This window comes from Sabethes cyaneus, chromosome 3, assembly GCF_943734655.1.
Source record: "Sabethes cyaneus chromosome 3, idSabCyanKW18_F2, whole genome shotgun sequence".
NCBI lineage: Eukaryota > Metazoa > Arthropoda > Insecta > Diptera > Culicidae > Sabethes > Sabethes cyaneus.
Window position 1 is genome coordinate 134,645,160 of NC_071355.1, and position 21,565 is coordinate 134,666,724.

At 41.9% G+C, this 21,565-nt stretch overlaps 1 protein-coding gene across 1 annotated transcript in view; it reads right to left on the bottom strand.

Annotated features, from left to right (window-relative positions):
* LOC128740166 (junctophilin-1) overlaps nucleotides 1-21,565 on the bottom strand; it is a 157,541-nt gene that overhangs the window by 94,473 nt on the left and 41,503 nt on the right. Inside the window, exons 2-3 of the mRNA XM_053835691.1 lie at nucleotides 2,901-3,112; nucleotides 2,549-2,838 (exon numbers count right to left, since the gene is read on the bottom strand). Coding sequence (XP_053691666.1) covers nucleotides 2,549-2,838; nucleotides 2,901-3,112 — 502 coding nt within the window. The remainder of the gene's footprint in view (nucleotides 1-2,548; nucleotides 2,839-2,900; nucleotides 3,113-21,565) is intronic.

Sequence of the window (21,565 nt, forward strand, 5' to 3'; positions counted from 1 at the left end):
TGATAAATCATTGAATCGCACTTTTACCCTCATCGCACTTTTACCCCTCCTTACTCTATGGGTGGTTTTGCATTTTTATTTTGTTTGTTTTAGTGAAAAGCGAAGAGGGGCAAATTGGCCTGGGGAGCGGGGGGGGGGGGGGGGGTGTGGGCGTTATACACTCTTCCTCTAGAACCATCTGGCTTCTCTAGTCCTAGATTATATACCCTTATTCTGCGAGTCACATGACTCAATACGACAATTGTCACTCGCCGTGACTCGCCACGGCGAGTCGAGTCACCTAGGTAAGAAAGCCTTGTCACCTAAGTGACAAGGCGAGTCACCTAGGTGACAATTGTCACCTGATTCGCGGTGACTGCAACATAGTCACGTCACTCGCCTCGCAGAATAAGGGTAATAGCATCAAAGGCGGTGTATTCAAGAAATCGCCCGTGAGTCAGCACTTCAATAAAGCGTAATCGTTCGCTCACAATTACCGCAAAAACCTGGATATAAAAATTCATAACTTCCAAAGTTTTCAGTTCTCCATTTCTAAATTTGGCATGCTTCTTCAAAATTACAAAAATAACAAGTATTTTAAAAGTGAGAAAAACGAATAAAAATGGTTCAAAGTTTGAAATAATTACAATTGAAATATATGGAATAGTAAATATATCTAATATGTATAAAGTTATTAAAAATTATGTATACAGTCAGCATTTCAAAAATAGTGATTTTTAACATTACAATACAGTCAAGTCTCTTTTTACACGGTTTGTTTTTTTCGATTACTCGAAAACGGTGCAGCTAAGGAACTATTTACAATCTACGTGAGGAATGTCGAGCTACTCCCAAAGGTATTGAGAAATAAATGAATGGTCTCTAAGTTACCACGTTCTTAATACTCAAAAAACCAAACCGTGTAAAAAAAGTACTTGGTGGTGTAAATTACATACATCGCGTTGCTGACCAATAGAAACTCTACAGACCACATTGGATGAATTCTTATAACACTAATCAGGAAGACGATACATTTATAGTTTGTAGACAATTTTTTTTATTTTAGATTATAGTTACTTTAACCAGTTTGGGTCATTCGTGACTTCTGCGGGGTTGGGATTCGAACCCGGGTCCTCGGCATGAGAGGCGTGAATGCTAACCACTACGCCGGGACTGACCCCTTGTAGACAATTAAAAACAAGGTAAATACTAATATTTTTTGAAACGATGGTTCTACAATTGATGAAGGGACGGTAGGGGAAAGAAATGAAAATTTTTTGGTGAAGGAGGGGTAGAGCGGAAAGGAAGGGGGGGGGGGTATTGGTAGCTATGCTTGACAAGTAGTCATTTTGACTCCTACCTTTTGTCCAATGCTGGAAGGTGCATGAGTCGAACCAAGCTGTAATCTGAGATCATAACCGGATTCGAACCCATAACTCTCGCCAGGGCATGTGGTTCGCTGGTACTTGTACCTTTGAACCATAGAGGCGCTGGACAAAAGGAGACCGCAAAATCCACTTCTCAAGAATAGCGACGCGTTTGGTTGGGTTATCGACACATATTGTGCCGCTTCCTACATCAATTGCAGATTACCACCGAGCGAGAAGTTTTAATCTAACTACTTTTTACTTTCAGGACGACGACACTATGCCGGCCCTTACGACTTGCAAGGTACTACACATGACGTTGTTCGTCTGTCAGCGTGTGTTAGCCGCGTATCTCGGCGCGGGTTTTCGAGGGAAGGCCCCGTTCCTATGTAATAGACTAATCTCAAGTTTTTTTAGTCTTGACCTTGAAATGCGGTCATACATATATATATATATAGTAATATTTTTTGAAACGATGGTTCTACAATTGATGAAGGGACGGTAGGGGAATGAAACGAAAATTTTTTGGTGAAGGAGGGGAAGAGCAGAAAGCAAGGGGGGGTATTGGTAGCTATGCTTGACAAGTAGTCATTTTGACTCCTACCTTTTGTCCAATGCTGGAAGGTGCATGAGTCGAACCAAGCTGTAATCTGAGATTATAACCGGATTCGAACCCATAACTACCGCCAGGGCATGTGGTTCGCTGGTACTTGTACCTTTGAACCATAGAGAACAATAGCGGCACAATATGTATCGATAACCCAACCAAACGCGTCGCTATTCTTGAGAAGTGGATTTTGCGGTCTCCTTTTTCCTTTCACCTTCCTTTCCTAAATAACTTTGCCATTATTTAACAAAAGTGAAATTTTTACTTATGATCACTCTTACATACGTGTAAACTATACAAAGGCATTAACGGCAAACTAGCAGTCATTAACTTTTCGTCGGAAGGCCCAATTTCGGAAGCAGTTTTTGAGCCCAAAAGCGAGGTTCTGTTTATAGAAATGTATTCACTGAATTCTTCTTGCCAATCTAAATACAGCGAATATATTTTCATGAAAAAATTTTTTGTTTCAAATAAAAAAACTGGTTTTGAAATTTACAGAATCGAAGCCAATTATTCCAAAACCATGGAATAAAGTTACATTTGAATTGATGGCTCTCTTTATGTTTAGTAATAGTTCATTAAACACAATACTTACGGATAACAATCCTTTTTTTGTCTTTTCCACTAAACTGTTTCGTCTAGCTGGTGGTTCATCGGACTTAGCTTTCAAGACAAAACCACCCCGAGCATCATCTATTCTGTGATTTCGCTTTTCCATTGCATCTGGAGATATCAACTGATTACTGTTACCGTCATTGCTTCTTATTGATGTCATTGAAGCTCTGATATTCTTTGTTCTAAAACGAGCTGCCATACCAAAAGGAGCCGATGTTCGCACACCGTACCCATGACGCATACCTCGCAGCCACTGTCCTTGATAGCTACCTAAGATTTAAATAACATAAATAACTAGATTCGTGGGTTAATATTAAGAACGATAATTTTACCTCCGTCAGCGTAAGTTTCAGACCCGTATCCGTCTTGAAGGCCATTTGCCCATGTACCTTCATATCTGGCAGTAGATGACACACTTTGCCTTACACCATACCGTCCTTTAAAACCTTGTGTCCATTCTCCTCTGTATATCCACCTTCCTCTGGTTTCAACTCCAAGACCATGTCTTTTTCCATTCTGCCAATGTCCTTCATATGAAGATCCACTGTAATATACAATTGCAAATAAAACGTACTATAATACAGCATCTAGAATGCGTTAGTGATGCATCAATGAGCACGTGAAAACTTCATGTCAATTTTAGTTTATTACTAGCTAAGTGCCCGATCTTACTCGGGGCGCTTTTGTCTCACAGTCACTTGTACATCAGTTATTGTAACCAATATGCTTATAATGCAAAAATAAAACGCTTGTTCCTCTTTTGGACGTCCCTCCCCATTTGTCAGTTTCCCCCTTTTTGTCTCCCCGGCCACTTGCACATCTGTTTTATTTACGGAAATTTCTATAAAACCCTTTGAAGAAAGAGAAAAAAATACATTTTTCCTATTTGCGCCTTTCGCTTTTAACAATGGCCACTCTACCCATAGGAAATGAATAATTTTGTTATTGTACTTTTCTGAACACAGCTTTTTATTTATTTATTTATTAGTTTAGTACTGCATCATATCCTGAAACGTGAAACATCTATACCTATAAGAAAGGATTTCTGTCTGCTCGAATGTTCCTTATAGAATCGAGAACTACTGAACCGATCGGCGTGAAAATTTGCATATATGGGTTTTTGGGGCCAGGGAAGGTTCTTATGATGGTTAGAGACCCCTTCCCCCACTAAGAGGGGGGGGGGGGGCTCCCATACAAATGAAACACAAATTTCTGCATAACTCCAGAACTAATCAAGCAAATGGAACCATATTTAGCATGTAGATGTTTTTGTAGCCAATTTTTTTTTTCTATGGTGAATTGAGACCCCTCCCCTCTTTAGGAAGGGAATAATGACCCCTCTCCTTTTTAAGAGGGGGGCCTTCGATACAAATGAAATACAAATTTCCTCATAACTCGAGAACTAATCATACAAATGGAACCAAATTTGACATGTGGGTGTTTTTGGAGACAAGAATTTTTTCTATGGCAAATTTGAAACTTCTCCCCACCTTAGGAGGGGGGGCTCCTATACAAATGAAGTACAAATTTCCTCATAACTCGAGAACTAATTAATCAAATGGAACCAAATTTGGCATGTGAGTGTTTTAAGAGGCATGAATTTTTTCTATGTTGAATTAGGACCCCTTACCTTTTTGAGAGGGGGGGCTTCCATACAAAAGAAAAATAAATTTCCTCATAACTCCAGAACTAATCAAGCGAATGGAACCACTTTTAGCATGTGGGTGTTTTTGTAGGCAAGTTTTTATCTATGGTGAATTGAGATCCACCCCCTCTATAGAAGGGGAATAATGACCCCTCTCCTTAATTTAGAAGGGGAGGGGCTCCTATACAAATGAAATACAAATTTCCTCATAACTCGAGAACTAATTAATCAAATTTGGCATGTTTGGCAAATTTGGCATTTGGCAACCTTATTTGGCATGTGGGTGTTTTTGGAGGCATGATTTTTTTCTATGATGAATTAGGACCCCTTACATTTTTAGGAGAGGGGGCTCCCGTACAACTGAAATACAAATTTCCTCATAACTCGAGCACTAATCAAGCAAATGGAACCAAATTTGGCATGTGGGGGTTTTGGAGGCAGGAATTTTTTTTAATGATGGTTTGAGACCTCACCCTGTGGTAGGGGGATAAGAACTCTCATACAAATAAAACAAAAATTTCTGCGTAACTTAAAAACTAATCAAACTCGAGAAATTTTAGACTCATAAAACATTAATCAATAACAAGACCACCAAAAACTGTCAATAGTAGCATTAGATACAGTGGACCCCCGTTCGTTTGAACGATTCCTCATGCAAACTACCGGGGTTAGTTTTTAATTTGAACAACTGGTAACCCTAAATATGCTGGAACTTGTGTGAACTGGCTGCCCTGCTCTTTGTTATTGTTTTGGTGGTTTGATTCAGTTGGCAGTTGCAAGCAGCGAATATTCATTCTCCGATCAGATTTCTACCATAATCGTTGGGAAAACGCAATGTGAAACAGATTAAACACGCTAGATCAGCACAAATAAATCGTGTTTATGTGCATTGTCTGCATAAGCAAATGATGTCATATTGAGTATGACGTTTGAACCATTTTTAATTTGCACGTCGTGCAAACCAACGGGGTTCAAATTAAAAAGTGTTCAGATTAAACGGTAATTCAGCGCAAGTCGGCCATAGACCGCGAGTGTTGCCGGCGACCTGCCGTCGGAAGCGCCGGCCACTGCGGGGGGCAGCCCCCCCTAAAGATTTAATTTAATTGTATTTAATTGTTTAATTTGTAGCAATACGAAGTTTGTCGGGATAGCTAGTGTCATATAAAGCTGACCATGACAAAGCATGATGTTCTCAGATCATCTCCACTCTGTTTGAATGATTGCCCCTGTAACTCAAATAGAGTCGGCCAACAACACTTTACATTAATGATCGAACACTTTTTATACAGGTCACTTTGATTCGGTGCATAATTACACTTGACAAATCTACAACTGCGTTACTCCTCCTTCCTGCCACGGAGAACCGTGCAAACATTTCGGAGCCTCACCCTGTTATGAACCCACCCCTTTTGTCAACCCCTTCAGTTCTGATTCCCTTATATCAAGGAATATGTGTGCCAAGTGGAGGTGGAGATCGGTCAAGGCGTTCTGGAGTTATGGTGGTTAAGTCCGGAGTTCCACAAGGCAGCCATCTTGACCCGTTTCTTTTCCTGTTATACATGAATGGCGCAAACTGTATTGTTATAAAAAATCTTACCCTGACGACCTGAAACTTTATTACGTCATCAACAAACCAAGTGATGCCCTCTCTCTTCGATAACAACTAGTAGCATTTGCAGCATTGTGTAAAACAAATCGGATGGTTTTGAACGCTTCTAAATGCTGTGTTATTTCTTTCGGCCGCAAACGATCACTAATGCTTCACGACTACATTGTCGATGGTACATCTTTAAAACGTGAGAACACCGTGAGAGATCTTGGTGTACTTCTTGATTCCTCACTGACATTCAAAGATCAAGTGTCATATGTTGTCTCCAAGGCCTCGTCGCAGTTGGGATTCATCTTTCGATTCGGCAAATATTTCCAGGACGCTTACTGCCTCAAAGCCTTATACTGTGCTTTAGTGCGTTCAACGCTCGAATATTCGTCGGTCGTTTGGGCACCGTTCTATTAAAATGGGATCATCAAAGTCGAGGCCGTCCAACGCAAATTTGTGCGTTATTCACTACGACACCTGCCATGGAACGACCGGAATAACCTACCTCGTTATGCTGATCGCTGCAAGTTAATCCACGTTTACTCACTCAGCGTTAGGAGAGATGTCGCCAAGGCTTGCTTCATCAGCGACTTACTAACGTCCTACATTGACTGCCCTGAACTTCTCGGCCTCTTGGATGTGAACATCCGCTGACGTGCTCTTCGTTCCCATATGTTCCTCGATATAGGGAGATCCAGGACAAACTATGGGATTCATGAGCCAATAAAAAATATGTGTCATGTATTTGAGAATTGTTTCGAGTGCTTCGATTTTAATTTGTGTAGACGTGTTATTAAGAGTAATTTTGTAAGAGCGTTATCGGTGTGATGTTAAAAGATGTTTGTATTATTTGTAAATTAATTTAAGTGGAGTCATTAGGGTTGTTTTTAACCTGTTGACTGTGTATAAATAAATAAATAAAAACATACAAACTCACGCTCACTTTTATATATATGGGTCATTCCATCTCAAACGTACACAAGGTTTGGATTCGACCATCAGCGATTTCAACCAAAGTTGGCATAATTGTTCATTCCGACCCCACAACCAATTTCCCAAGATATTGTGCCGATTGATCAATCCCCCTAGCAGTGGCGCTACTTCCTTTTTACAGATTTTCAAAAACAGTCATTCTTCGGGTTCAAATATCTCTGAATCAGTTTGATGTGAAGACATGGCAATATAGTTTTTCTAATAACATCATTCGATTGTGCGGCCAAAAATCCATAAAAAAAGTATATTGCCATATGTTCACATCAAACTGATTCAAAGATATTTGAGCTCAAAAAATGACTTTTTCTGAAAATCTGAAAAAAAAGAAAGTAGCACCACTGTTACGTGGATTGATCAATCGGCATAAAACTTTGGAAAATTGGTTGTAGGGTCGGAATGAACAATTGTGCCAACTTTGGTTGAAATCGCTGATGGTCGGATCCAATTTTTCCGATTTTTGTATAGCTTTGAGATGGAATGACCCATATGGAAGATAAAAGCAAATAAAATAAATAACAGGTTCAATGTTTTCCATTAACCCTCAATTGATTAACCAAAATTTCAACGCAACTTAGTAATTCCATGATCAAAAGTGCTCCGATTTCCTTCAAACTTTATATACTTGTTTCTTTTCTGGAAATTTTAATATTTTCGTGTTTTGCCCCAAATTTTCGCGTTTTGCAAATTGAATTTTTGGTATTTTCTTAAGCTGTTGTCCAAAAAATCAAGTTTTAAGATTTTTTCTGAAAATCTGAGATTTTTTACAATAGTCCGTATGAATATAACAGTTAGCTTTACTTTTCCCGTTTAAATCGTATGGGAGCATTTGCTCTAGCTCTTTTATTCATACGGCCTAATATATCAACAAATTAGAAACGTTCTTTTTCATATTTTGGAGAAAGATTTTTTGCCTCTCTACTACATAAATATATAGTATAAAGGTATAGGTATCACTCGACAAACCGAAAATGGAAAAATTCGACTCAGTTTCGAAAACTGGGCATTTTCTGTGTGTATGTGTGTGTATGTGTGTGACGCTTTTGTTTGAGCCAACATTTCTCGGATGTGCCTGGACCGATTTTAATGATCTTAATGTCAAATGAAAGGTATAGTGACCTCATAACCCGCTATTGAATTTCGTATTGATCGGGCTTTTAGTGTAAAAGTGTGTTTTAGTGTAGGTTTTAAAAATATGAAAAATATGAGATTTCTCATAGGTCCCTCAACCGATTTGAACGAAGTTAGTTGAAAGTTACGTAGCGAAGTATGGAAAAAAGTATTTAAAACATATTTTTGTTACATGTAAGCATTATTTTAATGCAAAACATTCTGCGATTTATTATTATTTGAAAATTAGATCTATTAAACGTTCAGATTCGTTCTGTTCAGATCTATTAAACGAGACCAAATTACTGAAAATTGGACGATTCATTCCAAAGTTATTCAAGCTTTAATACTTAAACACCGCATATTAAAAGGTTAAAACGTGTTAAACCAACATTTGTCAATTAAGGGTCGATTGTATTCAATGTATGTATGGGTATATCTAGGGTGACCTTATCGGATCCAACTAAAAGTCAGGACATTTTTTGCCCAAACATGCCGATGAACATTTACTTACCTACTTAAGTATTTTGCCGTCCTAAGACAACGCCTGTTGAACAACGTTTCGCCAGTTAAGACGGCTGTGGGCTACTGCTCTTCAATTCCTCGGACTCCGAGTATTCTCCGCCAGATCTCGCTCCACTTGGTCTAACCATCTTGCTCGCTGCGCTCCTGGACGTCTTCATCCTACTGGATTTGAGGCGAACACCATCTTTACAGGGTAGTTGTCCGGGATTCTTGCAACATGTCCTGCCCATCGTATCCGTCCAGCATTAGCCGCCTTTTGAGATACTGGGTTCGCAAAAGAGCTGAGCAAGTTCATCGTTTGGTTGATGGTTCATCATTCATCCATGGTTCGTCCTCCATCTCCATACACCGTTTTCCTGTACGCCGCCGAAGATCGTTCTTAGTACTCGCATTCCGAAAATTCCGAGTTGTAACTGACGGGGTCGTAACTACCTAGCACTTACGACACCCCCTAAAACAAACCTCAGGGACTGCAAACGTTCACGAATTGTTGTCAAGAAAACTCCTGAAACCTTCTGCTTAAACTGTACCCTTTATTATCGTATTTCCCTCGGTAACTCCTACCTTTTGATATCTAGGGGTTTCACTTCCGGCGGAGATGCTGACCGGGATCCTTTTGCGGTCAGGTCGATGACTTTTGGCACGAAGCTTGATGGCCTACTCCCGGCGTTCCGGCTGCGTGCGCACTTGGGGCCCTGATTAAGCGCGATGGCGACGACGCGCCGTAACTGCGCCGGCATCGTTGACAGTGACGCTCCTTTAGCTTCAGGATTGACGGATGTAGTGGTAACGGCGGACGTGAGGACCAAATTCGGTACAACGCCGGTACAGTTTCGGGTCACGTTGGTAACCGCCAGGTAAACGCAGACAACTCAGGAAGCTCAGGGGTCCAAAGAGCGAGATGGTTTGTTTAGCGTCGAATTTTGGAGCGGTCATGGTCGGGAACATGCCGTCAGAATTCTCTGATAGCCATACCTGTTGTTTGCTTCTTTTCGTACGTCTTTTTAGTCTACCTTTAAAACTGTATATTTGTGGTGGTCTTTCACTAAGCTCAGACTTTTATTTTAGTTTTGTGTTCACTGTCTCAGTTGTGCGACTATATTTCGTTTTTCGGTACCGTACTGTTTGACTTCGGACAGGGTAATGGCTCAAGCTATCTTTGTCCAACGACCTATGACCTTTTCGCTAAAACCTCCACTGTCTCTCGCTTATCGTTTTCTGGACTCTTTATCGCCACCCGCAATCCATGTTAGCTTTGCTCCATTTTCCGCCCCCTGGTTGTGGGTGGATGCAAGCCATATGGCTGCGTACACCTCATCGCGGAAAGCTTTTCGCAATAGGGTGTTCCAACTTCTCTCTTGACAATTTATTGCGGGACATTTATAAAATATTTTGCACGCGCGACAGTCTCCTAAATCTTGGGCAGAGACCAAGCCGACGGTTACAGAGTACTCGCAGGTCCTCCTCGAACATTGTTCATGTTTCATGCTTGTAGAGAACAACCGGTCTAGTAAGGTCTTGCACAGGGTGCACTTTGTACAAGGGCGGTCTGCTCGACCGCAATTGCTTATGAAGCCCATACTAAGCACGACTTCCACTGTTAATACGCCTTCGAATCTCACGACTAGTATCATTGTCTGCCGTTAGCAATGAGCTAAGATCGACAAATTAGTCGACTACCCAAACTCATCGTCGTCGGCCTATGAAGATTTAGATTCGATAAATTGACCAACCTAACCTTCCGCTCCTTGTGTTTAGAGGTACAATTCTCACAATGCTAGACAATTATGATCGTGATGATGTACCACTTCAACCATACAGATAACCAAATAAAACTCTATTGTGGAGCCAAATGAGTTTCAGTGAGCAAGCTAAATCTTACTGCCGTCGAAATGGTACCGAAAACCAAAGGAAAAGCTCCCAAATATCCATGCAAGCCCCAGAAAAACAACATATAGGAGACCAGAAACGAATAAGGCATACCATACGGACCCTCACGCTATATCAAGAGCTTTTCTCCATTGTACATTGTACTGTCTGTCTGTCTGTCTGTCTGTCTGTCTGTCTGTCTGTCTGTCTGTCTGTCTGTCTGTCTGTCTGTCTGTCTGTCTGTCTGTCTGTCTGTCTGTCTGTCTGTCTGTCTGTCTGTCTGTCTGTCTGTCTGTCTGTCTGTCTGTCTGTCTGTCTGTCTGTCTGTCTGTCTGTCTGTCTGTCTGTCTGTCTGTCTGTCTGTCTGTCTGTCTGTCTGTCTGTCTGTCTGTCTGTCTGTCTGTCTGTCTGTCTGTCTGTCTGTCTGTCTGTCTGTCTGTCTGTCTGTCTGTCTGTCTGTCTGTCTGTCTGTCTGTCTGTCTGTCTGTCTGTCTGTCTGTCTGTCTGTCTGTCTGTCTGTCTGTCTGTCTGTCTGTCTGTCTGTCTGTCTGTCTGTCTGTCTGTCTGTCTGTCTGTCTGTCTGTCTGTCTGTCTGTCTGTCTGTCTGTCTGTCTGTCTGTCTGTCTGTCTGTCTGTCTGTCTGTCTGTCTGTCTGTCTGTCTGTCTGTCTGTCTGTCTGTCTGTCTGTCTGTCTGTCTGTCTGTCTGTCTGTCTGTCTGTCTGTCTGTCTGTCTGTCTGTCTGTCTGTCTGTCTGTCTGTCTGTCTGTCTGTCTGTCTGTCTGTCTGTCTGTCTGTCTGTCTGTCTGTCTGTCTGTCTGTCTGTCTGTCTGTCTGTCTGTCTGTCTGTCTGTCTGTCTGTCTGTCTGTCTGTCTGTCTGTCTGTCTGTCTGTCTGTCTGTCTGTCTGTCTGTCTGTCTGTCTGTCTGTCTGTCTGTCTGTCTGTCTGTCTGTCTGTCTGTCTGTCTGTCTGTCTGTCTGTCTGTCTGTCTGTCTGTCTGTCTGTCTGTCTGTCTGTCTGTCTGTCTGTCTGTCTGTCTGTCTGTCTGTCTGTCTGTCTGTCTGTCTGTCTGTCTGTCTGTCTGTCTGTCTGTCTGTCTGTCTGTCTGTCTGTCTGTCTGTCTGTCTGTCTGTCTGTCTGTCTGTCTGTCTGTCTGTCTGTCTGTCTGTCTGTCTGTCTGTCTGTCTGTCTGTCTGTCTGTCTGTCTGTCTGTCTGTCTGTCTGTCTGTCTGTCTGTCTGTCTGTCTGTCTGTCTGTCTGTCTGTCTGTCTGTCTGTCTGTCTGTCTGTCTGTCTGTCTGTCTGTCTGTCTGTCTGTCTGTCTGTCTGTCTGTCTGTCTGTCTGTCTGTCTGTCTGTCTGTCTGTCTGTCTGTCTGTCTGTCTGTCTGTCTGTCTGTCTGTCTGTCTGTCTGTCTGTCTGTCTGTCTGTCTGTCTGTCTGTCTGTCTGTCTGTCTGTCTGTCTGTCTGTCTGTCTGTCTGTCTGTCTGTCTGTCTGTCTGTCTGTCTGTCTGTCTGTCTGTCTGTCTGTCTGTCTGTCTGTCTGTCTGTCTGTCTGTCTGTCTGTCTGTCTGTCTGTCTGTCTGTCTGTCTGTCTGTCTGTCTGTCTGTCTGTCTGTCTGTCTGTCTGTCTGTCTGTCTGTCTGTCTGTCTGTCTGTCTGTCTGTCTGTCTGTCTGTCTGTCTGTCTGTCTGTCTGTCTGTCTGTCTGTCTGTCTGTCTGTCTGTCTGTCTGTCTGTCTGTCTGTCTGTCTGTCTGTCTGTCTGTCTGTCTGTCTGTCTGTCTGTCTGTCTGTCTGTCTGTCTGTCTGTCTGTCTGTCTGTCTGTCTGTCTGTCTGTCTGTCTGTCTGTCTGTCTGTCTGTCTGTCTGTCTGTCTGTCTGTCTGTCTGTCTGTCTGTCTGTCTGTCTGTCTGTCTGTCTGTCTGTCTGTCTGTCTGTCTGTCTGTCTGTCTGTCTGTCTGTCTGTCTGTCTGTCTGTCTGTCTGTCTGTCTGTCTGTCTGTCTGTCTGTCTGTCTGTCTGTCTGTCTGTCTGTCTGTCTGTCTGTCTGTCTGTCTGTCTGTCTGTCTGTCTGTCTGTCTGTCTGTCTGTCTGTCTGTCTGTCTGTCTGTCTGTCTGTCTGTCTGTCTGTCTGTCTGTCTGTCTGTCTGTCTGTCTGTCTGTCTGTCTGTCTGTCTGTCTGTCTGTCTGTCTGTCTGTCTGTCTGTCTGTCTGTCTGTCTGTCTGTCTGTCTGTCTGTCTGTCTGTCTGTCTGTCTGTCTGTCTGTCTGTCTGTCTGTCTGTCTGTCTGTCTGTCTGTCTGTCTGTCTGTCTGTCTGTCTGTCTGTCTGTCTGTCTGTCTGTCTGTCTGTCTGTCTGTCTGTCTGTCTGTCTGTCTGTCTGTCTGTCTGTCTGTCTGTCTGTCTGTCTGTCTGTCTGTCTGTCTGTCTGTCTGTCTGTCTGTCTGTCTGTCTGTCTGTCTGTCTGTCTGTCTGTCTGTCTGTCTGTCTGTCTGTCTGTCTGTCTGTCTGTCTGTCTGTCTGTCTGTCTGTCTGTCTGTCTGTCTGTCTGTCTGTCTGTCTGTCTGTCTGTCTGTCTGTCTGTCTGTCTGTCTGTCTGTCTGTCTGTCTGTCTGTCTGTCTGTCTGTCTGTCTGTCTGTCTGTCTGTCTGTCTGTCTGTCTGTCTGTCTGTCTGTCTGTCTGTCTGTCTGTCTGTCTGTCTGTCTGTCTGTCTGTCTGTCTGTCTGTCTGTCTGTCTGTCTGTCTGTCTGTCTGTCTGTCTGTCTGTCTGTCTGTCTGTCTGTCTGTCTGTCTGTCTGTCTGTCTGTCTGTCTGTCTGTCTGTCTGTCTGTCTGTCTGTCTGTCTGTCTGTCTGTCTGTCTGTCTGTCTGTCTGTCTGTCTGTCTGTCTGTCTGTCTGTCTGTCTGTCTGTCTGTCTGTCTGTCTGTCTGTCTGTCTGTCTGTCTGTCTGTCTGTCTGTCTGTCTGTCTGTCTGTCTGTCTGTCTGTCTGTCTGTCTGTCTGTCTGTCTGTCTGTCTGTCTGTCTGTCTGTCTGTCTGTCTGTCTGTCTGTCTGTCTGTCTGTCTGTCTGTCTGTCTGTCTGTCTGTCTGTCTGTCTGTCTGTCTGTCTGTCTGTCTGTCTGTCTGTCTGTCTGTCTGTCTGTCTGTCTGTCTGTCTGTCTGTCTGTCTGTCTGTCTGTCTGTCTGTCTGTCTGTCTGTCTGTCTGTCTGTCTGTCTGTCTGTCTGTCTGTCTGTCTGTCTGTCTGTCTGTCTGTCTGTCTGTCTGTCTGTCTGTCTGTCTGTCTGTCTGTCTGTCTGTCTGTCTGTCTGTCTGTCTGTCTGTCTGTCTGTCTGTCTGTCTGTCTGTCTGTCTGTCTGTCTGTCTGTCTGTCTGTCTGTCTGTCTGTCTGTCTGTCTGTCTGTCTGTCTGTCTGTCTGTCTGTCTGTCTGTCTGTCTGTCTGTCTGTCTGTCTGTCTGTCTGTCTGTCTGTCTGTCTGTCTGTCTGTCTGTCTGTCTGTCTGTCTGTCTGTCTGTCTGTCTGTCTGTCTGTCTGTCTGTCTGTCTGTCTGTCTGTCTGTCTGTCTGTCTGTCTGTCTGTCTGTCTGTCTGTCTGTCTGTCTGTCTGTCTGTCTGTCTGTCTGTCTGTCTGTCTGTCTGTCTGTCTGTCTGTCTGTCTGTCTGTCTGTCTGTCTGTCTGTCTGTCTGTCTGTCTGTCTGTCTGTCTGTCTGTCTGTCTGTCTGTCTGTCTGTCTGTCTGTCTGTCTGTCTGTCTGTCTGTCTGTCTGTCTGTCTGTCTGTCTGTCTGTCTGTCTGTCTGTCTGTCTGTCTGTCTGTCTGTCTGTCTGTCTGTCTGTCTGTCTGTCTGTCTGTCTGTCTGTCTGTCTGTCTGTCTGTCTGTCTGTCTGTCTGTCTGTCTGTCTGTCTGTCTGTCCTGTGTTCCTTATAGAATCAAAAACTACTGAACCAATCGGCGTGAAAATTTGCATGTAGAGGTTTTTGGGGCCAGGAAAGGTTTTAGTGATGGTTAGAGACCCCTCCCCCCACTAAGAGGGGAGGCTCCCATACAAATGAAACACGAATTTCTGCATAACTCGAGAACTAATCAAGCAAATAGAACCAAATTTGGCATGTGGGTGTTTTCGGTGACAAGAATTTATTCTAGGGTAATTTGAGACCCCTCCCTTCTTTATAAGGGGAATTATAACTCCTCTCCCCTTTAAGAGGGGGGGTTTCCATACAAATTTCCTCATAACTCGAGAACTAATCAAGCAAATGGAACCAAATTTGGCATGTGAAAGTTTTCGAGGGCAAGAAAATTTTCTATGTTGAATTAGGACCCCTCCTCACTTTAAGAGGGGGGGCTCCTGTACAAATGAAATACCAATTTCCTCATAACATGAGAACTAATCAAGCAAATGGAACCAAATTTGGCATGTGTGTGTTTTTGGAGACAAAATTTTTTTCTATGATGCATTGGGACCCCTCCCCACTTTAAGTGGGGGGGGGCTCCTATACAAACGAAATACAAATTTCCTTATAACTCGAGAGCTAATCCAGCAAATGGAACCAAATTTGGCATGTGAAGGTTTTCGAGGGCAAGAAAATTTTCTACGGTGAATTAGGACCCCTCCCCACTCTAAGAGGGGGGGCTCCTGTACAAATGAAATACAAATTTCCTCCTAACTCGAGAACTAATCAAGCAAATAGAACAACATTTGGCATGTGGGTGTTTTTTTTGGTGACAAGAATTCATTCTATGGTGAATTGAGACCCCTCCCCTCTTTATAAGAGGAATTATAACTCCTCTCCCCTTTAAGAGGGGGGGCTTCCATACAAATTTCCTCATAACTCGAGAACTAATCAAGCAAATGCAACCAAATTTGGCATGTGAAGGTTTTCGAGAGCAAGAAAATTTTCTATGGTGAATTAGGACCCCTCCCCACTTTAAGAGGAGGGGCTCCTGTAGAAATGAAATACAAATTTCCTCATAACTCGAGAACTAATCCAGCAAATGGAACCAAATTTGGCGTGTAGGTGTTTTTGGAGGCAAGAATTTTTTCTGTGATGAATTAGGACCTCTTCCCACATTAGGAGGGGGGGCTCTAATACAAATGAAATACAAATTTCCCCATAACTCGAGAACTACTCAAGCAAATAGAACCAAATTCGGCATGTGGAAGTTTTTGGAGGCAAAAATATTTTCTACGGTGAATTAGGATCCTTCCACACTTCAAGAGGGGGAGCTTCTACACACACAAATGAAATACAAATTTCCTCATAATTCGAGAACTAATCAAGCAAATGGAACCATATTTGGCATGTGGGTGTTTTTGGAGGCAACCATTTTTCCCATTATGAATTAGGACTTCTTACCTTTTTAGGAGGGGGGGGGCTCCCATTCAAACGAAATACAAATTTGCTCATAACTTTAGAACTAATCAAGCAAATGGAACCAAATTTGGCATGTGAGAGTTTTAGATGGCAGAATTTTTTTTCTGTGGTGTGTTACGACCCCTAAAGGCACAAATCTTCCACATGATTGTGAGGAACGTGCTGCTCGAGCCAAAGATGCTGATACCTGATACGACCCCTTTCCCTTTTAAGAGGGTGGGCTCACATACAAATGAAATACAAATTTCCTTATAATTTGAGTACTAATCAAGCAAATGGAACCAAATTTAGCATGTAGGAGATTTTTGAGTCTTGAATTTATTTTATGATAGTTAGAGACCTCTCACCCCTGTGGTAGGGGGATATGGACTCTCATACAAATAAAACAGAAATTTTTGCGAAACTCAAAAACTAATCCAACTCGAGAAATTCGAGACTCTTCCATGTAGTAAATTCAAAGAACAACTGCTGCTCTCAAGAGCCTTTAATTAAGTTAGTTAGTAGTGTTTTATTCATGTAGACAACAGCGTCAGATGAATTATTGAACAATATAAATAAATATAAATAAATAAATAAATAAAACATTAATCAATAACAAGACCACAAAAACTATCTATAGTAACACTAGATCATTCAGGATGAGCCGGTCGCGAGTGTTGCCGGTGACCCGCCGTCGGAAGCGCCGCCCACTGGAGGGGCTTGCAAAACTCGAGATAGTGACAAAGATCATCCGAGATTCATGATTTATGTACAACACAGGTTAATTTGTGGCAATACGAAGTTTGTCGGGTCAGCTAGTATATATATATATATAAAAGAATTTCTGTCTGTCTGTCTGTCCGTATGTTCCTTATAGAATCGAAAACTACTGAACCGATCGGCGTGAAAATTTGCATATGTAGAGGTTTTGGGGCCAGGAAAGGTTTTAGTGATGGTTAGAGACCCCTCCCCCCACTAAGAGGGGGAGGGGCTCCCATACAAATGAAACACATATTTCTGCATAAGTCGAGAACTAATCAAGCAAATAGAACAAAATTTGACATGTGGGTGTTTTTGGTGACAAGAATTTATTCTATGGTAAATTGAGACCAACAAGCTAATATACTAAAAAGCTAATTGGTCAAAAAGCTAATATACAACAACGTGCAGTATAAAATGCCAGATACGCTGATTTGCTGCTAATGTTAATGCTTATTAGTTACCAAGAATGGGTAGTTTAATATACAAATTTGCAATTTTTCTTCACAGTAAAGTAGCAAACAACTCCCCTGTCCCCTCATTGCATAGCCAGAAAGCGGATAGTAATATTCGCCATGATTGTACAACATTTCGCCGAATATCATTTTGCGGAAAACCTTAAGCGGAATGTACCATTTCACGGAAAACTTTTTTGTGGAAAGTACCATTTCGCGATCCTCTTCTTACTCGCTGTCGCTCGTTCCAGGAAACCCAGGTAGACCTAGGAAAACAAATAAACCTAGACAGTAGTGGTTTCTGCGGGAAGTTGCCTCCCCCCAGTGGACGTCGCTTCCGATGGCGGGTCACCGGCATCACTCGCGGCCGTCTCGTCCTGAATGATCTAGTGTTACTATAGATAGCTTTTGTGGTCTTGTTATTGACTAATGTTTTATGGAAGAGTCTCGAATTTCTCGAGTTCGATTAGTTTTTGAGTTTCGCAAAAAATTCTGTTTCATTTGTATGAGAGTCCACATCCCCCTACCACAGGGGTGAGAGGTCTCTAACTATCATAAAATAAATTCAAGACTCCAAAATCTCCCATATGCCCATAATTAGGATATATATATTTATATGCCAAATTTGATAAGTTGATCCCAGGCCCGAAAGGGCAAAGGTGTGTATATATACAGAATATGCTAGAATATGCTATCCCTCTTCAAAGTGGCATAAAAACCCAACCTCTTTTTAAAATAATTACAATAACTAACGATTTACAAAACAATAATATACACTAACAAAACGTTTAAAAATTAAAATCACTTCGTTGATTGTATGTGACTGCTAAATGCCGGATCGGTTCATGTAAGCCATAGGTGGTACGCCGCGTTCCCACACGCAGAAGGTGTTGGTGCCGCTGAGGTCGGAATGGACAATACATTTGAAGCAACGAAAGAATAGCTGGGCAGTCATACATTCCCACTAAAATCTTAAGTGCCATAGTGGCAATAATGTTTTTCCTTCGTAGTTCGAGCGGGGTGATATCGATCAATGTGCACAGATCCTCATATGATGGTAAATTATCAGGATTTCTCCATAGTAATCTGCGGCAAACATTTCGAACGAAGCGTTTCTGGATACTCTCAATACGTCTGGACCAAAACTCAAACTGTGGATCCCAAATAACACAGCTTGTTTCCAGAATCGATCGCACCGACGAGCAATAAAGTGTACGCAAAGTGCCTGGATCCTGGAACTCTTTTCCGATCCTTAGGATGAATCCGAGTTGTCGATTGGTTTTGTTGATAATCGAATCGTAATGTTGTCTAAAGGTCAACTGGTCATCCAGCATAATGCCGAAATCAGTTACCACATTACTTCGTTGCAAAGACTGATCACATAGACAGTAGTCATAGGTCAATGTTTGTTTTTTTTTGCGGGAGAAACTAATAACAGAGCATTTGGGGATGCTAATCATCATACTGTTACAATCACACCACTCAGAAAATATATTGATTAGCTCTTGTAGTCTTGAGCAGTCCGGTTCAGTACGAATGATCATGTAAAGTTTCGTGTCGTCAGCATAAAATAGTCTTGTGTCAAACGGTAATAGCCGGGAAAGGTCATTTATGTACAGTGAAAACAATAAAGGTCCTAAAGTGCTGCCCTGAGGAACATCTGAGCAATTTCCAAACCAATCAGATTGAGATGCACATAATTTCACGGCCATTTTGCGATCTAGTAGATAAGAACCAAGCCATGCTATTAAACTAGCCGACGCTCCTAGTTTACTAAGCTTAGCTAGCAGAATATTATGATCGACACGGTCAAACGCTGCCTTCAAATCAGTGGAAACAGCGTCAACCTGATCAAGCTGGTCCATTGTACGTAAGCACAGCGAGGTAAAATGGAGCAGATTTGTGGAAACCGATCTACCAGGATAAAATCCATGTTGTGAGGTGGATATGTAGTTTTTCACGTGAAAGAACAGATAATTATAAACAATGGTTTCCAATACTTTCAAGCAAGCACATAAAGAAGTAATTCCACGATAGTTTTCTACATAACGCCTGTTACCCTTCTTAAAAACCTGAAACATTAAAGACGACTTCCAGCGACTGGGAAACTGTTGGCTCTGCATAGAGAGATTGAATAATAATGTTATCGGCGATTTCAAGACATCGCAGCACTTTTTCAGCAGCGCAGCTGGAATACCATCTGGACCAGGGATGTATGACTGCTTTCAGGGATGGTTCCTCCTCAGAAGAAAAAAAGAGAAGAGAAAAATTCAAACTGTGCTCAGTCTTCAATGCGATTTATTCTGATCCGTTTCATTTTAACTTTTCTCTTTCTTGCTGAACGCAGTTGTATGAGCAACCGCACACTGTGCTACTCATTAAGGAGAATGTTGATACACTTTGAATACGTTGATGCGATGCGCTGACGTATGACTACTACGGGTAGTTTTAACATGGGTAGTGCGTTGAGAAAAAACGACGATTGTCAGTAGCGGTCATTGCCATCAGAAAAATATAATAATCCATTAATGCAGTTGAATCATGATTCTTACTTTTAGTATATTCAGTTGAGTTTGGCTGCCCGTGAACGCAACTGCATCATATGGTTAGGCATGTCACAACGGCAACAGTGCGAAAAATGTTATTTAGATATGACTACATTTGAATTCCCATGCATTTGCTTCTTGACGCGCAGCAACAGGAAAGTCCCATTATAAACAAAGGTAATTCTCCGCTAAGATTCAAAATTTAACGACTTTTGATTGTCTTGACGCCTCTAAGTCTATAGTTGCTGTACGCGCACCGGTGGTTTTGTTTTCACGTTTACTGCTGTAGCTAACGAGAGGATCGGGAGCAAAACCGAAAGGTGCTCATTTAAAGAGCGCAGCTACTTCATTTTCAGTCACTGCTACTTCATTTTCAGTCACTGCGAATGTTGTAATTGAGATTTTGCTGCTAGGGACGTAACTCAATGCTTTCGCAATACTATCAACTGTAGCACGCTCATTGTTGAAAACTCCTGTTAGATATTCAGCAAACAAAACACACTTGCTGTCTAGTAATGTCGCTTCGGTTTCTTTTAAATATACACTAGAGGGTAAACCATCCTCTTTGTGTTTCGAATTTACAAATCTCCAAAAGCTTTTCGGACCGAAGATTTCGCTCGGTTGTCTGCACGTGTCTGCGGTAGAGACTTTTATTAAGATTTTTGTATCTCCGGCTCGCTGTTGTAAAGCGTATTCGGTTGGACGGATTTTTAGACCTCTGATATGCACGTAGGGAAGATTTACGTTCACGGTTTAGGCGAGATAGTTCACTGTTTCCCCAAGCGGGTTTATGCCGCGGACGTACTAAAGGAACATGTCGTTCAATAACCTCATGAATTGTCAGAGTGAATATATCCACAGCTTCGTCAAGGTCAGCACAATTATGTAGCGGTGTCCAGTCAGTTGCATGTAAATCTGCATTCATGCTGTCGTAATTACCTCGTCGAAAATCAAACTGATTAGGGTCAAATTCATCAATAAACGCATGCTTCAAGTTTCTATGCAAGCTAACCATCACAGGCGGATGATGTGTATCAACAACACTTAGAGAGTCTAAAACCTCAGACACGTCACATGCAGGGTTTTTTGGTTTACAAAAATAAGATCCAAAAGTCTATTATTCCAATAAGTCCAATAAGCAGGAACTACTGGTATTAACTGTAGAATTCAAGGCATCAATAAATAGGTAATTGTCACGCGGGTGCGACAACCACATCAAGCCAGCGCGGTTATAATCACCGAATAAAAACAAATCGTCATTAGAGTTCATAAAATCAAAAACCTTTTCGATTGACGAAGTATGGCTCTCAATAACGTCAAATTCATTTCGCAAATTCGGTGGAATGTAAACAACACCAATGACGATTTTAGCACCTCCAGTATTTACTGTTATCCACAGTTGCTCAAGTGAATCATTCATTGCAGAAGCTAACAGAGCAGACTGAAATGAACGTCGAACTGCAATTAGCACTCCTCCACCCCATGCTTTACTGCTGTTCGCTGGACAACGATCGGTACGGAATACTGTATAATCGGAGCCAAACAGTTGAGCAGAACAAATTTGGTCGTCCAACCACGCTTCAGTCAATACGATGCAGTCATACGGACACTCAGCTACTGCCAAAATATATATATACACACCCATTGCTCATTTCATCGAACCTTATCAGTTGGTATATGTGCTTTGCCCTTTCGGGCCTCGGATCAACTTCGTGTTTTTCGACCAATTTCTAAACCTTTGTTATTGCGGCGCTTATAATAAATCCTCCTGCTGCGGCGGTGGTAACGCGCTCAGGAGATAACCGCGATACATCCGCAAAATTAAAATTTAGGTTTTCTGGTTTGTAGTTCGACACAATATCAGTTCTGTAGCGTGTTTGTGGTGGAAAATAATTGATTTGGAAAATTTTCAAATTCTAAATTTCTATAATAAATCATACGGTTATCTTTTGGTGGTTTGGTTCAGCTGTCAAGATAACCGCAATGTGAGGATTTTTCTTGCAATCTGCAATATATAGTATAATAAAGGTAAAAACCTGAATGAATCCACCTAGCGGCGTGACCTACCCTTTCTACTACAATAATTATTTTTAAATTTCTAAAGAACTATAATTATGTCGACTATATTTTTAAATACCATTTATCAAAATCCT